The 22,952-nt window shown below is 33.3% G+C and overlaps 2 protein-coding genes across 2 annotated transcripts in view; one reads left to right on the top strand and one right to left on the bottom strand.

The window, feature by feature from the left end:
• Positions 1-22,952, bottom strand: part of LOC126843827 (ecdysone-induced protein 74EF-like) — a 96,175-nt gene that overhangs the window by 55,579 nt on the left and 17,644 nt on the right. The window contains exons 2-6 of the mRNA XM_050581637.1: positions 14,842-14,930; positions 6,703-6,908; positions 6,361-6,564; positions 4,737-4,866; positions 3,474-3,590 (exon numbers count right to left, since the gene is read on the bottom strand). Of these exons, the coding sequence (XP_050437594.1) occupies positions 3,474-3,590; positions 4,737-4,866; positions 6,361-6,564; positions 6,703-6,777 (526 nt within the window). The 5' untranslated portion in view covers positions 6,778-6,908; positions 14,842-14,930. The remainder of the gene's footprint in view (positions 1-3,473; positions 3,591-4,736; positions 4,867-6,360; positions 6,565-6,702; positions 6,909-14,841; positions 14,931-22,952) is intronic.
• LOC126843828 (U7 snRNA-associated Sm-like protein LSm11) lies at positions 15,121-19,327 on the top strand. The gene is made up of 5 exons (XM_050581638.1): positions 15,121-15,290; positions 15,401-15,594; positions 15,670-15,721; positions 15,786-16,067; positions 19,001-19,327. Exons 2-5 carry the CDS (start codon positions 15,415-15,417, stop codon positions 19,180-19,182), a joined length of 696 nt encoding a protein of 231 aa, XP_050437595.1. The 5' UTR covers positions 15,121-15,290; positions 15,401-15,414; the 3' UTR covers positions 19,183-19,327.

The raw sequence follows: 22,952 nt of genomic DNA, 5'->3' as shown, positions 1-22,952 counted from the left end.
ACACACACGCTATAATAATATTTGGCTATATCTTATACAAGGCCAGCAACACACACACACACACACACAGTAGCTCTTACGGCGATACATTGTACCGATATAGTTTCTTCTTATTTTTTATTGTTGTTGTTCGAACGGCGCATCGTATAAATAATAATACACACGGGCGACGTGCCGGACATGCATATGTAGGAAGCGACCGCACTACACAGTACACGTTACACAGTGGAAGCGCCATGACGCCTCCGAAGACGTTAGTTCCTGGAAGTGATCCGCCGCCGCCGCCGTTAGGGTGCAACAGAGTTCATAATATTATTTTGTTAAAGTCTCCGGCCGATGCTGTGTCCAAATACTACTACTACTTTCATGATAGTCGTACCATGGTAAGACGCGTGGTAAAAAATAATAGTCCAGGTTGGGAGATAGATTTTTTGTTTTGTTTTTAGTACATAACTACAATGTTATGTTAATTTTAATCGGGGATAAACGATTCGAGCGCAGAATATACACAAGCAGAAGGGTCACTTTCAACTTTCAACAAAAAAGTGACTGCCTTTTTAAAAATATATTTAATATTATATTATGTTTTAATATAGTATATACACAAATAAAAATAATAACGCATATAACATTATAGTGGTGTGGATTTAAGAAGATGGCCGCCGCCGCCGTTTTTGTGCCATAAGTATCTTGTCCGTGGTGATTTTTATCGGTGTCTGGGGCCTGATTAGAGTCAAATGCGCGGCGCTAAGAAGGTATTTAAATACTCAGCGTATTGTTAAGATGTAACACTATAGATGTACAGAGAGCCAAAAAAAAAAAAAACCAAAAGAAATACTGTTCCTTTAAAAAAAGGTGGATTTTTGCATTATTTTGAAGAGTTTGTTCTAGTGTGCACTTTGGATTTTATCGCTTTCATTAATAATGTAAAGAACTGTCAGTTTCCCAACCCTGTCATACTGGCATATCTTGTAATATTATTTTGTACCACACTATTGAGGAAAATATTCATTGCAACTCGTGAGTTATGAAATGTCTGTACAAATAAATTGACTCTCCAAACGACTATCATGATCAGTTTCACACGACACTTGTATTTATCAGATTAGATAGGTTGATTTTATTTTAAACGCAAATGGCGACTGGTGCGAACTTTTGGCGGGCGACTTTTTTTAAGAATTTTTTTAAAAGACAAAATATTTTCAACGTGAACACAATATAATATGGATTCGTTATTCGTAACTCTATATTTTCAAATGGACAAAAAGCAGAAATGTCATACGGCCATTGTGGTAATGAAAACAATTGTCAGAACTCATAAAAGAAGCAGGTTTTTTTGTAAACGATAAGAAGATATAATATGTAGGTAGACATGAAAAATCAAATTGCGTTATCAAAACGACCCTTGTGTGGACACCTCGGTTACTTCAGCAAATCGCAATGTCGACTAATTAAAATTAAAATATGTCAGTATTGTGGCAATATTCGGCGTCGCTACCGGTTTTGGTTTTTTTAACACAGACACGGTAGAGCCACGAAATCAATAAAATTGACCCGCGTTAAAAATACTTGTTTTTTTTTTTATAACTCTTACACTTGTATTGCACTGATGAACCTACTAACACATTTATATTGAGTTTGATCAGCAAGTGAAATTCGCCAATTGGTTGGACAACTGTCGTCATGACCCGGGTGTCGATTCCAGGGGTACAACCTAACGACCTAGTACCGACAACAGAGTTCTAATAAAATCCATAACGACAACACTTAACTGGAGGAGCCGTTGTCTATTGCTGTCGTTGACAGCTGCCGTTGAACGGCTATAGTCGGCACCACTTAAACGTGCGTACTTAGTTGTATGGATTAAAGCGATTCCAATCAGCGGACTTGTATTTGAAGTGTTGAAAAATCAAAAGTTTACAAGTGACTTTTAAACGATTTTACAAGAGAACGAAATATAAATTATTTTGTCATGTCATATTCTTATGGGGAAGTTAAAAAGTCGATGAAACATTGTAAAACCAAAATAGATTTTGAAAAAAAAATATGAAAAATGTTTTATTAGCAGACTGACCCTTTTGGTCCTCACTTCTCACCACTTCATTTAATTAATTAATAATCGACCTGTATTAAATTATTTCGCACAATAACGACTAAGAAATTCTATTGTAAAAAATAAAAAAGGTTTTCCGAAAATTTGATCGCTTTTTTTTTTTTTAAATATATGTATTTGTGATTCATTGCAGTTGTTTTAATTTTTTTTTTAGATTTACTAAAAAAAATGGGTTCAAGCGGAATTCGGCGGATTTTTAAAGAAACTCGACCGGGACAATGTAAGTAATAACCCGGAATAGTAAGTATCAAAACTTCAAAAACAGTGTTATCATTGCAGGGGCGATTGAACAGCGAACTGCCATACGCTAAGCCGCTCCAAAGTAGATGAAGAAGTGAATGTCGCTCGAAAATTAGTTTTTTTTTTCCACTTGGGCAGTTGCCAGACGACCGAGTATAATAATAATATTATTATAGTTATAATTATTAATACAATGATCTCCATCACACTTAACGCGAGGAGTATTAAATAACCATTCGATTGGCCTCACGCGGAGATGTTATTAATATAATTTTTCTGCACATGTACATTACAATATATTATGATAATATATATATATATATATATAATATTTTATAGGCCGGTAGGGGTGAATTTATTTTTTATAAACGTATTACACGCTCCTTTCGATTTTTTTTTCTTTACCAAACATTGTTTTGCCTGACTTAAAACTGACACTGACAACATTTCGTTGTAAGTCAGATTTATAAAAACTGTGTTTAATTTTTTTGTTTTGTTCAAATGCAATTGAAATAATTCGATGCGGAGCTAAGAATATATTATTGTTTTTACTATCATGTGTTTTTATTTCATTTTTGTCTGTAGATTCATCATATTATTTATATATATTTTTAACGAGTGGACCAATTTCTCCATATAGGATCGTTATCATTATCAACTCTATAGATTAGAAATCACATCCGAAAGGTGTTGTTATAAAGCTAGCAAAGGAAAAAGTTTACCCCTCCCCAAATAACAATCGATAAAAAACTCCCTTAAAATGTGAATATTTTGTCCAACTTTAAAATCAAACTTGTGTGGGATATAACATATACAAATTGTTTAAAAAGCTGTACAGGTATCCGAGTTACTGGAGCTATACTTGGAAAAGCTTAAGGCAAGTATTCTGTATTTTACCACACAGTTAACTACATAATTTTGATTTTTATACTGCAACTGAAAATTAAATCATTTTTATGCATGTCAGTCGAACTGGGTTTGAACGAGCGTTCGAGTCATTTTCCGTGTTTTCTTGGTTGGTTTTACCCGGCAAATAGATAACTGTCATCGGAACCGCTAACGCCATCTATGCGTGTGCCCATGCTGAAGTAAAGCTAACAAGTTCACCTATGTTGCTTACCTGTATCGTTCATTGACATCGGCTCGGTCTTGATGTATTTATTTTGATTCATGTACATGTCCGTTGAGTTTTGATTCAGACTCGGGTTCAGTTGGGACACGGGATTCAACAGTTTTTCTGGAAAAGTTTAAAAAATGGTAATCAATTAGTTAAGTTTTTAAGTCAATTCTAGTAGTGGAATGTTAGATAAGTACTTAAAAATGTTAACGGCAATGAAGTCTTATTGTTGTACTCAATAAAAGGTACGTATATAGAATACACTTTTTACAGGTGGAAAATAGGAAAACCAAAAATGCCAAGTCGTATTTGCTACACATATTTATAAGAACAACTAAGTACATGTTTACGGTAAAACGACATTTATTTGTCGTAAAAACAAAAGTTGAAGAAAACTATAAACAATAGAAATTTTTAAAAAATTATTGTCTACCTAACAAAAATATCGACAACATTTTTTTTAACTATGGAATGGATGTTTTTCCGTTTTCTATCCCAGGCAACAAAATATAATATTATGTTACTTGTAAATTATATTATGAAAATGTCGCAAAAACATTAATTGTTTTAGTTAAATAATCATTTTAATTCACAATCTCACAACATTTAAATTTCATTTCAAGATTAAAAATTAATAAATAAATTGTTATTGGTTTAGGTAAGGCAATTATTTATTTATTTACTGAATAGGTCACACAACATAGCAGAGTTGGACATAAATCGAATAATTGTTTATGTAGATGAAGCGATAAATCAACAATTTCTCACATTTAATTGATTATTATTTGATAAAGTATGTCAAAATTATTTGCGTTATGCCATTTATAATTTACCGGAACGTCTAATTATTGTAAATAACTCGTCTTAAATGTCTAACGCTCATTCGAAACGCTATGCAGAATTTGTGTAAATTAAAAGCTGGATCGAAGCCAACACGGAAATTTTTTTTTTAAACTAAAGTAGTGATTAAAAATGCAATTATAAATAATAAATACAATTTTTAATTATTCAATATAGACAAAGTGAATTTATGTTTGAAATTGTATTTATTTTGCGTGAAAATTTAATCGGGATAGTGAGTTTTCTATAAATGTCAAATTAACAGATTATCTGTTGCAAATAGTTGTTTTATTGGCAAACAAAAATTCGATTTAAATTATGCCCAGCGCTGCAATATTGACTATATATATATTATATATATTTTTTAATGAAGTCGACAATAAGAATTATTCAGAAGCTCTTGCTCTGTCCACGGCGGCCATGTACCTGCGAGTAAAGGATTGGCCGAAGTGATGTTAAACTTCTTTCCGGCGTTGGTCCGGTGTAATTCTTGTAGCAGAGCAACGGCCGCGTGGTTTTTGTTGCCGGTCGTCACGACATTGTTGTTGTTCTCCTCCTGCACAATAAATTAAATGTCGATTAGTTCATGTTTACAACGTCAGCTGAAGTCGTAAAGAATTTCTCATAATAATGTACGAAACGGATTTTAAAATACTTTTCGCGTATTTTTAGTATTTAAAAAATGCCAACTACTAAATAAACCTACTTTTTTCACTTGTGTAGTTCAGTAATGAACTCGAACACTTTTCAAAAGCATTTCCAACGTATATTATATTTATGAACAACTGGCGGTAATCTCAGAGTTTAAAAAGTAAGAGCGTTTGTTTTCATTTACATTTATGTACATACCTTTGGTAAAAACATTTATTATTTTTTATTTCGCAAGTTCAAAAATCATATTTAAATATTTTAAGCTTTGACGCGAGGTTTTTTTTAAAATTTTATTCTAATCTGTTCGTACTTTGTTGTTCTTTTTTCTTACCTTGTTAAGAAATACACTTAACTATTCAGACAAGCGTACGCCCTCCTTATGCGATCTACTTTTTATGACAAAAAAAAAAAACAGGGACAGTATTTGAATTTTTAGTAAAAACTATAACGTGTTCGATTTTTTTCAAAGTATTCAACAATATTATTATTTTATACACAAATAACGTACTTCAAATTTTATTTTGAATATATCGTACAAAGATGTTTAAGAAAATATTCTATGACCTTAAAAAATATTTAAATTATTTTATTCAAATTCTTTACAACTTTGACTACATTATAATTGGAAAACTAAGTATGTTAACTATCGGTGAAAATCTTAATAGAAATATTTTGTTATCATTCGCCTAAAGATATAAATAGAACGCGTTGTAAGGTTGTATAATATTCTGATTAAAAAAAAGTTAAGGGTTGTAATTAATTTGGGTTTTTTGAAAATTACAGCCACTAAACCAATTAAATTCGACATGTATTTGCTTTTTATAAAATTATAGTCTTTTCCAAAAAAATACCAGTGTTGATAGCACTTGTATTGTTTGATGTAGCCAAGTGGCTTGGGAAGTTGTTGGGAAAAAATAACAATTGTTGAAAATACTTTTAACGATTCAAGTATTCTAAAATCGGGCGTTTTGTATAGGCAACACATCTTGCCTTCAAACACGTTAAATTATACATTCCGAGATCGAGGCGTATGTATATGTCTTACACCAAAATCTACCGTTAAATAAAAGTGATTTTAATAAAAAAAAACCTTAAAAAATTGATAACAGCTACAAGCTAAAAGTCGAAATTACAATTTTAAAGGACTCTCTAAAAATGTTGATAAATAATGTCTTTTTGAACAATTTTTACTACCTATGTGTTTTTTTTTTTTTAAATTAATTTTCCAAAAACAAACATGAAACAAAGTTAAAGCTTTATAGCGACACAAGACGGTCGAATTTAATAAATTGGTATATAATTGAAAATTGGCTATTATTTACTGTAGCCGCTTGGTTATGTTTTTACATTCGCTGTTTTATTATGTTCAGGTCGACTATTCAAATGACTCGAGTCACACCTTAATGTCGGAATTGACGAAATCGAAGAACTGTTCCAGGAACGCCGACGAGTCGGACAGTTGTTTGATGATGTCGTCGTCGCCGCCGCCGGTTCCTACCACGTTGCCGTTGTGACCTCCTGGCCCATGACTGTCCAGGGCGCGGTCCAGTTCGGTGGATATGTCAGACTGGAGCAGTTCTCCCAGACCGGACACTTCGTTGCCCTGTGACAAAAACAGCGGTCAGACATTGAATCGCGGATCTTATCCGGTGAAGTCCGAAATGGAATGGTCAGAGTCAAGTAGGTACACGCTGCTTGTGTTCAAGTCATTGCGGTGTGTGTGTGTGTGGTGTGTGCTTACCAGACATTCGGTGAAGTCTTCGATTTTGGTCTCGGCCTCTGGACACCAGAGGAGCACGTCGTCCATGAAAGGCATTCCGACGGCGGAAGACGTTCGGCGGGGATCCGAGATCAGACTGGACGTGGACAGGGGCGGACCGGGCGGGGCGGGCTTCACGAAAGCCAGTATGACGGTGAACTTGTCCCGGATCCAGGCGGTTTAAATGTCTGTGAGGATAACAAAAAAAAAAAATGTAAAAAAGCGTCCAATGAAAACTGCACAAGTGTAACGAGTTAATTTTTACGACAAGTCGAATATTAAAACCTAATAGCTGTTTTATACAATATTGCGTGCATCGCGCACAATGTTTTTTCAAAAACTGCAATTTTTGCCGTTATATGCCATGCCACGTTCGTTAAGTATATTATATATATGGCATTCATAAAAAGCATTACACATTTTCAAATTTTAGATTGGGTTCATCGAGGCTAGGAATACATTTACAACACAAAGCGAATTATGCATGCTTTTTATGTTTAATTGCACCAAAAAACATTTTTATAACAACCAGCGTATATTACGGATTTAAAGAGTTATTCACACTGATATCACACTCTAGGAAAATAACCACGAGTTATCATCAAATTCGTTTATTTTGGGTACGAACCGTATTTAACACAATTATTTACTAGAGTAAATATAAAATAATATAAGCGTGTTAAAAATGGTCTTACTTCATGAATAATACATTTTAAGTAGATATGTAATGAAAAAGTTTTGTGCATAATTCTAACTTAATTACATAAATAATTTGCAACAGAAAGGAATTATATTAAATAAAGTAATTATGATAATAATTTTCATCTATTTTTTAAATAAAATACATTATTAGTGTGTATGATTATGTTAAAATTGTATTTTTAATTTGATATAACTATACTCTTTACATAAGTTCGGAAAATAAAAAACTTACAAATATACTCAAAGTTTTTTTACAACATGAAAACATGAGGTATTGTAATATTAAAAATAATATTTGAATATTTTGTATGGAAATATAAAATGGAATCTGAAGTCTGAACGCTTTCCATTTATTGTCAAGTTAATTTCCGACAACGTTCTAAATGCATTTTTCGAGTGACTGCTTTTATTGTGATTATTAAATAAAGACTTTGATTAAAAATAATAAGAAAATGGCGTCCCGAGTTCAATGGTAATAAGTACAACAGTTATTTCGTTTAGATAAAGTGGAATAACGCCCGTTGTCGCCTGTCAGACTTCAAAGGGACGTTTTATATTATAAACTGATTGGGTGGAGAAAGGGGAGGGGGCAATACGACTCGATGAAAATTGATCTCAAAGATATAATAATTAATTACTTCACAGACCGGTAACTTTCATTTAAAGGATTTCGTTTTAAAATAAAAATAGCACAACGTTGTATAATGAATTCCGCATCGAAAAGCTCAAACGAAAAGTCTTACATACTGCTTGAAATACAAAATATGTGATGTGTACTTGATAATGATATAACAGTATGTAGTAAGCACATTTCAAAACAGTCTGGTATCGTAAGACGGTTATTATTATCGTTTTGTTGTCACGTAACGAGTGTATTAAACGTTTTCTATATTCGTGAGTCGACACTTGTACCATATATTTTACAGTTTACTATAATATGTACTCCAATGTTGATGAATAATAACAGGAAATAATAATAATCCTATAAAAAAAAAAAAAATGAAAAGCCATACTCGATGGAAATACACACGACAACAATAACCGACTGACATTTTCTTTTTGGTTGTTATCGATGGGAAGTTTCTTTGATTTTGGATTAACTTTATAACCAACCAAGGAGTTGTGCAAGATTGTATTATTAAAGTGCTACTGTCAATGTATTTTATTTGAAGGCCAAAGAAAATCTGACAATTCCAAAGAAGTGCACAAGTGCACTCGACATAACGACGCTGATAAATAAAACGATTGACTAGCGAAAGAACAAGATGTGACGTTTGAGTTAAGAAAAAGCCTTTGATGAAATTGTGTCCGAATGTCATTATATTATAATGACTTTAATCATATTATAAACCGAATAGCGTAATAATTATAGTGTGAATTGCCTAAACAGCAATCTTTAAAGTGCCTACTTATTGTGTTACAATAGAAAATTTAACGATAACGATAGACGAGCATTATATTATATTTTATATCACTATCTTCTACCGATAAATATAAAATGTACTTTTAATGTATTTTTAGTTTTTTAATTACAAAACAAACAAACTATATTCGATATTCGAGTTCTTGCGATAAGTACTATAATTGTTATTGAAAATTATGGTATGCTTCATGTATGTTGCCTGTAAAAGGTGTTCCAGTAACAATTTTTGAAATGGCAAGCTATTATCCCCTTCACGGCCACGGGTGCGGGCGCGTAATTATTACCAAGAACAGTTATCATACATCATCATAATAATATTATTATTATTATTATTAAAGAGTTAAGTGGTATCCAAGCAATGTATACCGTCATGCGTTGACGTAGGTAAAAATTAGCGACAATGTAACTACACTGTATACTTTGTTTTAGGAACAGTGAACACACACACATACGCTGGGAGAGTTATTTGTTAAATACCACGCTCTTGTTGTTTATTTATTTGTTTGCTAGGCTGTTGAAGTCGGCCTTGGACAACAATAATAATTATTGTTATTACCATAAAAAATAACGCTAAAAATACAGCCAGTTCGATTCCAAACGCGTTGCGTACCTATATGTATTGGCACTTTAAGCTACTCGCACAGCCGCTGACCTCGACAAGTTCAATCCGTATGCCTACAATATATTTTATGACGTACCGTTCTGTATAATATTATAATTACCACCAGGGTTATTAAATCACTGTCAAAAGACAGACATCCGTTTGCGGTCATAACTACCCGTCTGAAATAATATAATATTTGCGTTACTGCTATCGACGACACACGCATACGCATCGGTTCGATCTGTATTAAATTTTTTTATCAAGGCGACCGAAAAAAAATCCAACAAAACGTAAAAAAAATAACCCTATTAAACCGCATAATTATCGTTATTAGCTGTGCGGGAACCTTGGCCTCGACGAAAACATCACCGACCTTAGCTAGCATCTTATCTCGTGATCGCCTGGAACGATAATAATGCAAGTGCATGTGATTCATCTCGGAATGCACTATTTTTGTTTCCGAGATAACACAAACCGAAATAATACCCGGACAACATTTAATTATAAAACCGACAGTTCTGGACCAACGATAAGGCTATGAAGGTGAATGTAAACACTATAAGTATGACTGTACACGCGACGGCGGACTGTGGGCAAATCGACTTAAGAGCAATGATAACTATTATTGTTCTTAGTTCAAGACGATACTTCAACGGGTACGATCACTGTATATAGTGTCACTTTGTTATACCTGCGCGTTAACAATATCAATCATGTTAAAGCTGCCAAGCCGACGCCAAATTCGCAACGGGCAGCGAAAAATTGTATTTCTAATGTATAATAAATAATAATCAACCGCTGTCTTGCAACAACAATAATATGAATAATAGTGACTAAAAAAACTAATAGGACGTTGCTGCTTTCGAATAATTACTCGACCTCGGACAATTACCGTTTGGACTCAACCTCAACGTCAGACGCAAAAAAAAAAAAAAATTTTAAATTAACAGTGAAGGGGAAAACGCACAGAGAAATTATGCGAAAATGTTACACTTCGAGTTTGAACGGTAAATTTTTTCAGGTAAGCAAAAAATAAAAAATAACGTGAAAAAAAAAATACCAAGCGAAACGATGCATCCAACACATCATGGCCGGTTAGCGAGTAAGGTAAATTTATTGTTAAAAACAACAGGTTCAGATTTTAGACTTGCACTATATTGCAATATTAGGTACATATTATGTATTATTGTTTTTCTTTATAATATTTCTGATACACTCCTGTGGGCCGTTTCCCGGGTGTTCACATATAACAAGCATGATTTCGTAAATACTGAAATATTTATTACATCTAATCGACCGACATTGCGTTTATCCGCAGTGTATTATACATATCACCATAGCTTCAGGGTCACGATAGATGTAGATAATATTTTAGATGATAAAGCGAGTAACATTACAAAATGCGCATGTTGTGATCAAATCCAACAAGCTAATCGGTTCGTTGTATCGCCATATTATATTAAAAATCCGAATGGTATGCCGCAGCAACAGTTAATGTGTACAATATGATTGCAAAAGGATGTATCTTGGTGTAAGCGAAACGAGTAGAATGATATCACTTTATTTACATTTAGTTTGAAGATTAACGGCGGAGACAATGGCAAAATCGTGTGTCGGACGATGGAATTGGCGAAAATATTGTTCTTGATTTTCAGTATCAATTATTGTCTTATATAACATTACATTCCTGTTATCTCATACGTATTATTATGTTGCGGGTTGCGTTGCCCGGCAATAACGAGCAACGACAATATAATATGTATGTACAGTGTAGCCTACAGGAAAACCGGATAGAAAAATAAAATTGAGCTCAAAAAAAGAGCTTTGGCGTACTCGCGTTTAAAAAGGCTTTGCAGTACTACAAGGTCGCCGCTCTTAAATGGGGTTTTTTTTTTTGTTGTTGTTTTTTTATTAATTGAATAAAAAATTGAATACCAAATCAAGGTCTTCGCTTTGCCGGCTAATCGGCGCGCGTTGCACAACCAAATACAATTAAATGTGCAACGACGTGCATTTGATTATCCCACTCGGCGCGCATAATAATAATTTCAAAGTTTACACTGCCAATGTCAAGTTTATCGCTGATGAAGCAACGCAAACACATACCTACACACACACACACACAATAAAGATCATTACCGCGTCATAGGTACCAACTGAATAATAACAACAATAATAGTCGGAGGATTAGATAATTTTTTGCCGTGGGGCCTGGGGGCACAAACAACTACAAGTGTACCAAATAATAATTGTGGGCTCGTTAGAAGCATGTATGAACACATGTTGTAGTTGTTTTATTTTTTTAAATATTTTTATTTATAATATCGTACAATAACATGAAAAAATTAAACAAGGTCCAAAAAGAAAATCTACAAAATAGTATTTTTATTTTCCTAGAAAATTAGTGTCACCCCGTACTTGTGCACGACGATAAACCGATATTAAGTATTACAATGTCTTCTCAGGTTCGCTAAATAAATGTATTATGCAGAGCGTCGAACAATATGTACGAGATAACTTAACACAATAAGTTTTATTGTACACATAAAACGCAGCTGTCTTTAACGGTTAGGTTAAACGACCCGGAAAAATAGCACAATTTAACAACGTTCTTGCAAAACTTGCAAAACGTTTCCAAGACTACTGAATTGTAAAATTCGATCACCATTGGCGTTGGCCGAGAAGTTTTACCAAAAGTTTAGACAATTTAATTATTAACCAGGGCAGTGGTACTTAGCCGCCGACGAGAATAGAGTCCTACGCCTTAAGGATTATATTAACTGAAAGCAACCGGATTTGCCACAGTGCAGTAATTGGTCAAATATTATACAAAGCCACATTGTACTTAGCCTTTCTTTCGTTTATGCTAACTACTTGTAAGGTATACTCAAAAATCAATATTTATGTTTTCCTTAATTCATACATTTTCAATTACCTGTACGATATAAGCGATGATTATATTATTGATATATTTTATTGAAAAAAAACAATTTTAAATGTTTTATTTTATTCGTTGTTAGGAAAATTAATTTTTTCGAATTTAAATTACACTTCTAGTTATATTGTAAAATTGTAATTAAATTTATTTTAGGTTTTTTTTTTTTTTTAATTTATAAGGTTCATTACTTGGAGTATAACTTCACAACAACAGTGTTTATATTTTACTACATTTACGTTTACACGTAACACTTGCTCTCATGATCCATACTCTTATTCTTACATATTTATGTAAACAAAATCAAAACCTACGAAAAACACAAGTATGATTTATGTCATGTTGCTATTGAGAAAGTTATTTTTTTTTTATTTAACACAATAGCTCGATAGTAAAAATTCATATTTTCGGATTTATGTACTTAACGCGAAAATAAATAGGTCATAAAAAAAAATTGAATGCACTTGAAGTCGAGTGTAGGTATACAACCTACACTATAATAATATTATGTATGTACCTACTGCACAGTTGCACCATTAACAAAATTGTTATTATTTTTTTGTCCAATCCAATATTTATTGTGCACTGTACATGTTATATATTATTTTATTGTACACGAAAAAACCCTATCAGGCAAGTTCGGCTAAGTAGGCTAGGTAGGTAAGTTTAATAATCAACCCCCTACCTTATCTATCATTTCATGCCGAGTTTTGGTTAGACGGCTGCGCCAAATGTATATTAAAAATGTGCAGACACTTCCTTGAATTTTTAGCGAATAAAAACAAACGGCTTGGGAGAATATTTATTATTTTTTTTCTGTTGTCAAAATCATAAACGTAAATTGTTTTCGGTACCTCGATACCGTGTTTACCGTTATTGTTTCATCAACAATGATAATAAATCATAATAATACAAATAACACTTCAAATATAAAATTATAAGCACAACGTCGCAGTTTGTTCAATATCTTCACATTAGCCGTTTGCCTGAGTTTAGGGTTGGTAAAATAATTTGCATTTTTTATTTCTTCTAAATTTCAACAAGGTAAAATTATGGTGTTAAAAGTTAAAAAAGAAAACGCAAATATACCTAACATATAAAGATTTATTTTTTGCTTGTTTATAATAAAAAAAACTTGTCGTTTGAGATAATTTTATTGACGCAGACGAATATATTACAATAATAATTATTATTATTCAAAGTATTAATGAGGTACGATATTGTTTTTTCTATAGACATCACGGTTTGTTAATAATTGCGATTGTGTGTGGGTCCGTCGTTTATGAAGAAAGTTTCCGGCAAAACTTGGGTGTATAACATTTAAGCAGGCGGATAATATAATAATAAATATTATGGAAGAAAGGTTATAACGGCTATAATAATATTATTACATTGAAGGCATAATATCTGTTAAATATCAATTACGTGTTATCGACATCCATTTTTTTTTTTGACATTTAGTTTTGAGTAGAAAGTAGATAGGTAGGTAGTTTTAGTAATAAAAAAACTAGTATCGAAATTTACATAGATTTACATTAACAATTATTTATTATTATTTTCCCACGTTTGTAACGCGTGTCGTTAAGGTTTAAAAAATGGCATACTATTTGCTAAACCTCATTAATTCAGCAGGTAGGAATACATTTAATTTAATCTTTTGTGCGTGTGTAATTAAAAAATAAAAATCGGCACATCTGTAAAAAACCATATATTTGGCACATATTAAACGTTCAGAAGATTCAAACTAAATCCGTTTGGCGCTATTAACATACCTACTTAACATTGATGTTTTTCTCAATTTAAAATTTTAAAAGTTTTAAGATTATCAAGTGTTTGAAAAAACTGTTTACAATTTTTTTTTCAATAATCGTTTGTAGTCTACAATTTTTAGTGTTTCTCTTTACAAAGTTACTTCAATACTATTCTAATTTTGACAGCTGTGGTCCGGTGAGGTGACACTTATTGATCACTGCACAACGTTCAACAATAAACATATTGCTTTGACAATTTGTTTTTTTATTAATTTCCCACATTTTGATTTTGTTTCCTTCATCCAATGTTTTTTTTTTTTTAATTCTGGCACTGTATTAAATTAGTAGTTTTATTAACCTATTAACGCTCGTAACTATTTTTTTTTTTGTTTGGTTTAAAACAATTTTTTTTTTACTTTTCTAAAAATTTTTCAGTCAAAAAGGGCCACCAGGCGTTAATAGGTTACGGTAGTGTAAAAATGTAATATTTTTACACTACCGTGAACCATAAAGAACATCAAAACTTTAAAAACAGTTACCTTATATAATACTATCTATTATTATTTTTTTATCCGTACAAATGGAACACTTCTGTTGCACTTAACGGTTTTGAGTTTTCAAAATATCATTTATTTGTCAATATTGTTTATACTTATTTTTTGTTCACGAATAAGTGTTAGTCGAACGCAATACTTTGTTTACATACATTTAATGACGCTCCGTTTGTAATCTTCATTGTCTGTGAATCGACATGTGTTTCCATTTTTCTTTGGAATACATAATATTATTTTTCACCTGAAAGCAGAAAATAACACCGAAAATTAGTCAAACAACATTATTCGGACGTCCTCTAACGGATGGTTGTGGCGGTAGAATGGTACGGACCGTGTCGCACAGATCTCGCTGTCAAACGCCAACACCAAATTGAATTATTTTAAGGTTAGGTTAGGCCACAGGTGTTCCGGGTTATCATTGTTTACAATATGCATTTCAATAACAACGACGTTTCGTGATAACAAAAAAAGAAAAATGTGTGTTGCTGTTAGTTTCTAAAATATGAATTCGGCGAAAAGTCTTCTAACTGTTATTTGTCTTTCTGCAGTTTAACAGTAACGAGTAAATGCCGAAACCCACGTTGCGGTGTAACTACAAACGGTGAGTTTTACAATGATAACACGTGTACTCGAGTGTTATTTAATTATTATATTATATACATTGTTAACAACTGTATTTATTTCACGGCAAATAATTGTTTTTTTTTTTAGCAAATCTGTAGACAATGTCGTCGAGTAACGACGATGATGAGTTGGACATGTTGTCTCCGGCTTTCAATCCGATCAAAGCGTTATACGCCAGCAACGTGAAGACACCAAGTGCATCGGCTCAAGCGTTGGACAACTTATCTAAGTTCGAATTGACGCCTTCGGGAGAAGTTGAAATCAAGCCACAGAGATCTAGAGTAATGTTCCACCTATGACACTACATTAATAAAATGTGCTCGCAGAGTAGTTTTGAATTAAAGCCATTGTTCTAGAGACAAAATGAATACGACGTGGACGAACCCATTGAACGAGATCTTAGTAACAGTGAGATAAAACAATTTAAAAAACTGTCGGCTTTGAATTAGAAGTTATTGTGATATGTTTGTAGTTGCTGGAAGTTCGCAACTCTCTCTGGTCCAACGAAAAATGAAACCTCGACGCAACATACTGGTACGCATGTCGGAAATTAACAAGTCTCAAGGACCGCTGGCTCGCATTGCAAACTTCTGCTACCGAAAGCAAAGAGCCAAGGTGTATACCCGATCGGCAGCATCTATCCGAGGGTACTGCGAAGGGTTCATAATTGCTTTCGATAAACATTGGAATCTAGTCATGGAAGACGTAGTGGAAGTATGGACGAGGAAAAATAAATACAAATCAATGGCGATTGGTAAGCTTAATAATATGTGTAACAAAAATGGATTGCTTTTTTTTTTTTTAAAATTACTTATTATAATTATGATAGATCTAAATTATATTCTTATTTAATTTTAAGACATGTATTTTTACTTAATTTTAGAAATTATACGACACCCATAAATGTTTGTTTACAAAATTAATTTAAACGATGCGTTTAAAATCCAAATTTTAATACTGTTTTGAATCTTTGAAATCTAGTCACTTATGTCAATTTTATATGTTGATAATGGTGCATTATTACTATAATAGTTCTGAATATTAATTATATAATATATACTTAACTGATTATATTTTTATTTTTTACAAGTTTATACCATTTAGAAGACTGTATTTTTATTGTTTCGTGGCTGTTAATGAGTCTATAAATTTAGTATTGTTATACTATACATAATTATTAAGCTAGGCTGATGCGAACGGCCATTAAAAGTATAAATAGGTAATATATAATTTAAAAGTATATTATTATTTCTTACAAGACACAACATGATAAGAGCATATTATGAGTTATCATTTATGTTTTTTTATACAAATATGATTCCCAATATTAAACTCATTGGGTCATATACCTAAACACTTGTAAAGAAATATCGCTAACATTTAACGTAACCTACATCGATTTTACCGTGTACACCGATTGCCATTATTACCCATAGGCAATTTATACAATCAGCCAAAACAATGCATTATTTATTAAGTGTATATAATAGTATTATTATACTCGTTGTTGCTTGGTCTTGCTATACGTCATTTTACTTTGTGAATTTCAATTGAGTTGTCGGCCGTGTAACCTCCGCCGTTGGTGTCTACTAACAACAAGACATTGTTTAATTAAAACGCTTGGCCACAAAATGTCGCAGCTTTTACACAGCAAATCAATTATCTTTGAATATCGTTATTATTATTATTATTATTATTGTTTTTGGGACGCGCAAAATATGATATTAAACCTAATTTTGCTCGGCGCGCCCGCAAAAGTTTACTCGAGAGAAGTTATTTATTAATCCCTTTCGAATAACAGATTGTTTGCATTGCCTAAATTCGAGGGCAAATGTTGTTTGTGCGATTTCTTGTTTTTCCAGTTATTTCCCAAACACAGAATACACGTCGACGTTTCCAAGAAAACGCTTCGGCAAACGAATACTGTGACAACGCTATATATAAATTTAAAAAATAAATAAATATAACATGAACCGCTTGTGGGATGTTCCTCCCCCCCCCCCCAAAAAAAAAAAAATAATAAAGATTTTTACCAAAATACAAGTCTTAATGTGTATATAAAACATTTTAAAAACGCACATCAAACAGGGTCGTCTTGTGTATATTGCGGGTAAACATTTTTCCCTAACCGCGAGATCCGCGTCCCCACGGTTTTTGTTAATGAAACGATTCTTTTTTTTTTGTGAACATTAAATATAAACAGCGCAGTTTTTTTTTTTTTTTATCTACACGACGTTCGATTTGTGCTATTGAACTTGAAGGCTGCCCACCCCGAGACCGGTAAACCTGTTGGTCGGTAGCGCGACACGTCGTTAACATTGACTACTCGCAGACCTATCGCTTTTATTAATTATTTTTTACAAGGTAGCGCATATTATTGTGTTTCCGGTATACAGTGTTGTTCCAGTCACGCGCACACTGCGCCAATCGTCGGTTCCAATATCATTTGAGATGTGTTTGTGTATAAATATGTTAATCGAGTCAATCGGAAACAAACAAAAAAAAAAAACAAATTTAATAATAAACAACATGCGGATACTTTAAGAACCTATCGGGATGTTGCACTTTTTCCGGTTTTCATTACAGCCAAAACAAAAATATTGCGACAAGAGGTTTTATAGATTTTTTAATGAGCGCATGCGGTTAGGAGGCTAAGAACACTAATTAGGATCCTACTAAATGCAATCAAATTACTTGTTTTAGTAATATCTATATCGTTTTTCGTTTTGGCCGTATCTAACCGCATTGACGTTAAAACTGTAGGTAGTTCGGTTTCAAGTGGCACCGACTGATACTGTTTTAATGGAAATGCAAAAATCGAGTCTTACAGACAGGTGTCCTTTGCCTTGCTGGTTTATTTTCAAAACATCTTGCTAGGAGTAGTCAAACTGAAAAAAAATTAATTGTAATAAAAAAACAACCGGTGGTTTTATCGACATCTAATCGCTCAAAACTGGATTTAAGGATTTAATTATTTTTGTTGTCGTACGTCCAAACGTGATTTTGATAATATATAAACACATACGTATAATTTTTTGGTATACATCATTGTCTTTAAAACTCAAAACAAAAAAATAGTGGAAGATATTGTAAATGGCTAATGCTTTATAATTATTCTGTTGTGTAATGACTTTGGTAGGTTGTTATAGTCGATGGATCAGGCCAAAATATAATATAATATTATCTTATTTTTCCTTGAACGCGAGTGTTATATTTTGAATGTCAATTTAGTTCTGTTCGGTATTTTTTATTTGCGTTCATTATTCGTCAATAAATATAATAATATTGATATATTATGATTTATATGTACAACTTAAATTCGACCCCCCGAGCGCCAACCGCATAATAAAATATTATGATTAATAATGATTTTATTATTATTAAGATAAAAATCAAATATAATATAAACTATACATGTTTGCAATCAATGCGCGTGGACGTCGTCGGCACCGGTTGACGGTCATAAGTCAACCTTCCAGGCGAATACCTTGACAGTGTGTATTATCGTGTGTTTGGCTAGACAATTTCATTTTAATTGCATGCAGTTCACATCATCTATGTGCGATCTCGGTGACCTTAATTGGGCACGCGGGGTGAAGTGGGGGGGGGGCTTGTATTTTTTCAACACTACATCCGAATAAAAAAAATGTATAAAGAGTGATTTATTTTATATTTTTTTTTTTGCAGGCGACATGGTGGAGTTGGAAGACCAGCCACCGACTCACACGGTCGTCAGACGGATCAAAGGGCGACAGGTGTGCCGGAGAAATGTGCCCAAACTCATGATAAGAGGGGAGCAAATCGTTTTGGTCACCAAATGCAATCGTTACGGTTTGAACGACAAGCTGTGCCTGACCGATAACGCGTAGTCTGCGGTGGTCGCATACGACGTCGGGTTATAAACTTGCAACAACATTATGATAATACATATAAGTAATAATGCATATTGTGTTATCGTGAAATGTAAATCAAAATTCAGTATAATATATATTATTATATTTAAATATTCTAAAACGTCGCCTATAACGGTGTTCGTCAAAATGGAATCTGTGTGTGTGTGGAAAAACAAATTATTTTTGAAAATAATCACACGTGTAGTAGGTACCTACTAAGAAAATAAATAAAATGTCGTTTTGGCAAGACGGCGAGTAGCTAGGGCGGTAGTAGGTGCAGGAAAAAACAAAAAAAAAAAAAACAAACGTTCCGTATGTAATGACGCGTGCGGACCGAATAAAATATAAAAAAAACCGCTTTGTAAAAATAAACTTAACGTGGAAAATCGAATAACGGTACTTTCTCCGTTCGAGAAACACTGGTGTACAAAACGTACAGGTATGACTGCACCGCACAGAAAGCGAAAAACCAGACACCGCCTACTACTATTACTGTTACAGCTGTTTTTCAGCTATATGTACGCCGCGTGTACCGTTTGCATTCGTCGACCGCGGTCCTCCAGTGAAAGTGAACGAGAAACTTTCACTTGCCTCTCCAGGCCGACCATAACTGGTCTATGATATCATAACGGTATGCGTTATTTTGATTTTACACAAACAACACGGCGACCGAAACAAACGCACAGCAACATTTATAAGTACATAAACCCGCAGCTTGTACCTACCCCCCAAGTTGTGCGTAACACCCTCTAACAAGTAGGTTGGCCATGGTTGTCCTACTTTTTCAGTTCAACGCGGAGACCAATTAATTAATCTACACAGGACAGAAAAAGACGGTTCGCATATAATATTGTTTCGGGTCCATTATAGTTATTGTTTTGAAATAATTAAAGAGGCCATAGTGTGTGTGTGTGTGTTGTGCGCCGGAAGCACAAATATAGGTAAATCAGATAACAATATAATATGTGTGTGCGTTCGATAACTTTGGACACGGGTCCGAAGAGCTTTTTTTTAGGTCTTACGTTTAAGTGCCAATGCTCTAGGCTCGTCCTACTATACACGTTGAACAATAATCGAGGCTTGCTATTTAATATAATCTGTATATAATAAACGGGCTGCCGTGTGCGTTTTTGTCCATGCAAATCACAAGGCGTGCGCTGCCTAAGGGCGGCTAAGGTCGAGCAGAAAGAGAATAGATCCCGTTCCAGTTCTACTAACTATACAATGCCAATGGCGGTTTTATTATAATAATTAAAAGCACAAATAACTACTGGAGATCGAAGGCATTTCCTGGTGGAAAAGTATACAGTATGTCTTAAAATGATAACATCTATCGGCTTTTTATTTTAAACAAAATCCACATTTAAAAAAATATATTTCTGTAACTAGACCTAAGTGGCCGGAAAGGAAATGAAAATGTTTCCACTCGACCAGGATCGTATCATGTGGCCTGATAGTCGTCTAACCGAACGTGTTGTATCAACTGTTGTTTAAACTTTTCTTTTGGTAGGTTAAAATTTTTGTAAACGACGCTTTATTTCATGTTATTTATATAAACACACCAAGCTCACTGTACACAGCAAATCACTTGGTTTTCAAAGTCGGAGGTGAAGAAGGGGTTGTCAAAAGAAATGGTATTTCAAGTATTGTCGAGTGGCGAACAAAGTGTGACTTCCTGGCTTGAACTTAATTCTCACCTCGCTTCTGTTTTTAAATTGTTCTTTAAATAAAAAATGATCATATTAAGTGATCCTATATAATGTTTTGGTAGTCAGTCAAAAATCGATTAGTAAATAAATTGTGTTTGCAATAATTCACATGCCACGTAGGTACCCGTATGGCCGTGTAAAATAATAATCTATCTTTAACTAAAATTAATAAACGTAAAATTAATCGGCGATCCTCAACTATTATGGACCGTCAACAACCATAATATAATTTATATGATAATAAAAAATAAATGTATACAAGATATTTCCAAAGTGATAATAATAATAATACGACGTCTCGTTGTCGTGTAAAATTTTTCAAATGATAATTTTGTTTTAAAAGTGCACATATTATTACGAAGATGATGAATGTTTCTCGAATAAAGTAATGAGTCAATGCCGATTATCGAAAAATATCCACTGTAGCATTAGTAGCTGTAAAAATATTATGAATTTTTACAAAGAAATATGCGATACGGGAAAGTCATTTGAGGAAATTAAATTGGTTATTGAACGCGTGTTGATTATACCAGTAAGTTCGGCATCAGCCGAAAGAAGTTTTTCGATGATGACAAAAATCAAGACATATTTATGGACATCTACCGATGACTATTACGCGTCTTCAAAATTTAGCGTTATTGCAAGATCCTACAAACGTAATCGACGAGTTCACCAAAATGAAAAACGGAAAGATTCAATTTCCTAAATAAATATTACAATTATTATTATATTTAAATATTATTAGTTACTAATACTATGATTGACTGTACATTTTAAAAAATGTATTAAAAATTCCCTTAAAACAAATGTGTACACATATGTTTTTCTTATAACTGGGCCTGTTCTGAATTTTGATCCTGTACACGCCTCTGTGACCCTTTGAATGACTCTTTGCCTTATATAATGTGTCAATCTCGACCGAGGCGTCGCGTCACTTTATTCATTTTGTCTGAACCGATTATATGCATTGCGCAACACTTAATGTTGAAAGTAGGTGGTTTTCCACAAACGGCTTCCGCGGCTGCTTCCGTTTAATCGATAACTATTATAACCGGTCATTTCGCTGTAAGATTTTATATTTTTTTTATCCGTTTACTCTCCAATCGTTAATAGCATAATTATTATAACTAGTTATAATACCGATCGGCGTATAAAAGAAGTAATATATTATTATAATTACGCGTGTTTAAACATCGGCTACCGAGGAGACGAGGGGTTAACGCTCAAAGGCTAATTGTATTATTTATTATTATGCGTTAAAGAGTAGCTGAACCGCGGTAGCATGTTTGAGATAATACATAAGTCTATTTTAGTTATAATACATCAAAGGCTCGGCGATGCAAGGTGTCGAGACGCAAAAAACTATTTTCAACGCGTCCCGTGGACTTTGGGTCCGAGACAAAAGTCACATGTACACTGGCCGATATACCGATTTCTAAGAACGATATGATGCGCTGATGATGATCAATAATGTTTTCTCTCGGTCTGTCCGTTGCCATTAGGTCAGTGCAAAAAAAAAGCAATCACACAAACTAAAATATAATAATAGTAATAAAAAAATAATAATAATAACCACGAGGAGAAAGCACGTGCCGAATCGTTAATTGCTCGTTGGAAAATCCCAAAAAAAAAAAAAACAAATCCTTTAACGCGACAAAGACCTCGCGGTCGCCTCCGTTTTCTCGGCTAGGATATTAATTAAGGCCACCAGACTGTTACAATAATAATTATGATAATCGCAGTGGTTGTGTATATGTATACCGAAGAAACACTTGACGGTTTCAATTAAAAAAAAAAAAATGTCTAACGCGTTAAAAAATCGATTGGGTCGGTCGTCGACAAAATAAACTCACTGAAAATCGCGCAGGTTGTCTGTAATACTATTTTAATGATGATGATAGATAGATCAATTTACAAGTAACAACAATAGTGCAATTACGTTAACTGTTGCTTTATATATTATTACACGGTAAATACGTATACAGGTATATAGGTATACCTAGTAATTCGACGAGAGTTTATATAACAGACGGGGGC

The sequence above is a fragment of the Adelges cooleyi genome, unplaced genomic scaffold (assembly GCF_023614345.1).
Source record: "Adelges cooleyi isolate 19-005CV unplaced genomic scaffold, UGA_ACOO_1.1 ACOO_flye_CR_arks_rails_tigmint_CR_PRNA_574, whole genome shotgun sequence".
Classification (NCBI taxonomy): domain Eukaryota; kingdom Metazoa; phylum Arthropoda; class Insecta; order Hemiptera; family Adelgidae; genus Adelges; species Adelges cooleyi.
The sequence above is the reverse complement of the archived record's forward strand: the minus strand, read 5'-3'. Positions and strand labels throughout refer to the sequence as shown.

Excerpts from the sequence above, each read along its gene's own strand:
- LOC126843828 (XM_050581638.1), top strand. The coding sequence starts at position 15,415 with ATGTCGTCGAGTAACGACGATGATGAGTTGGACATGTTGTCTCCGGCT. Across the intron at positions 15,722-15,785 it reads TGAACGAGATCTTAGTAACA|TTGCTGGAAGTTCGCAACTC; the intron begins GTGAGATAAAAC and ends ATATGTTTGTAG. Across the intron at positions 16,068-19,000 it reads ATACAAATCAATGGCGATTG|GCGACATGGTGGAGTTGGAA; the intron begins GTAAGCTTAATA and ends TTTTTTTTGCAG.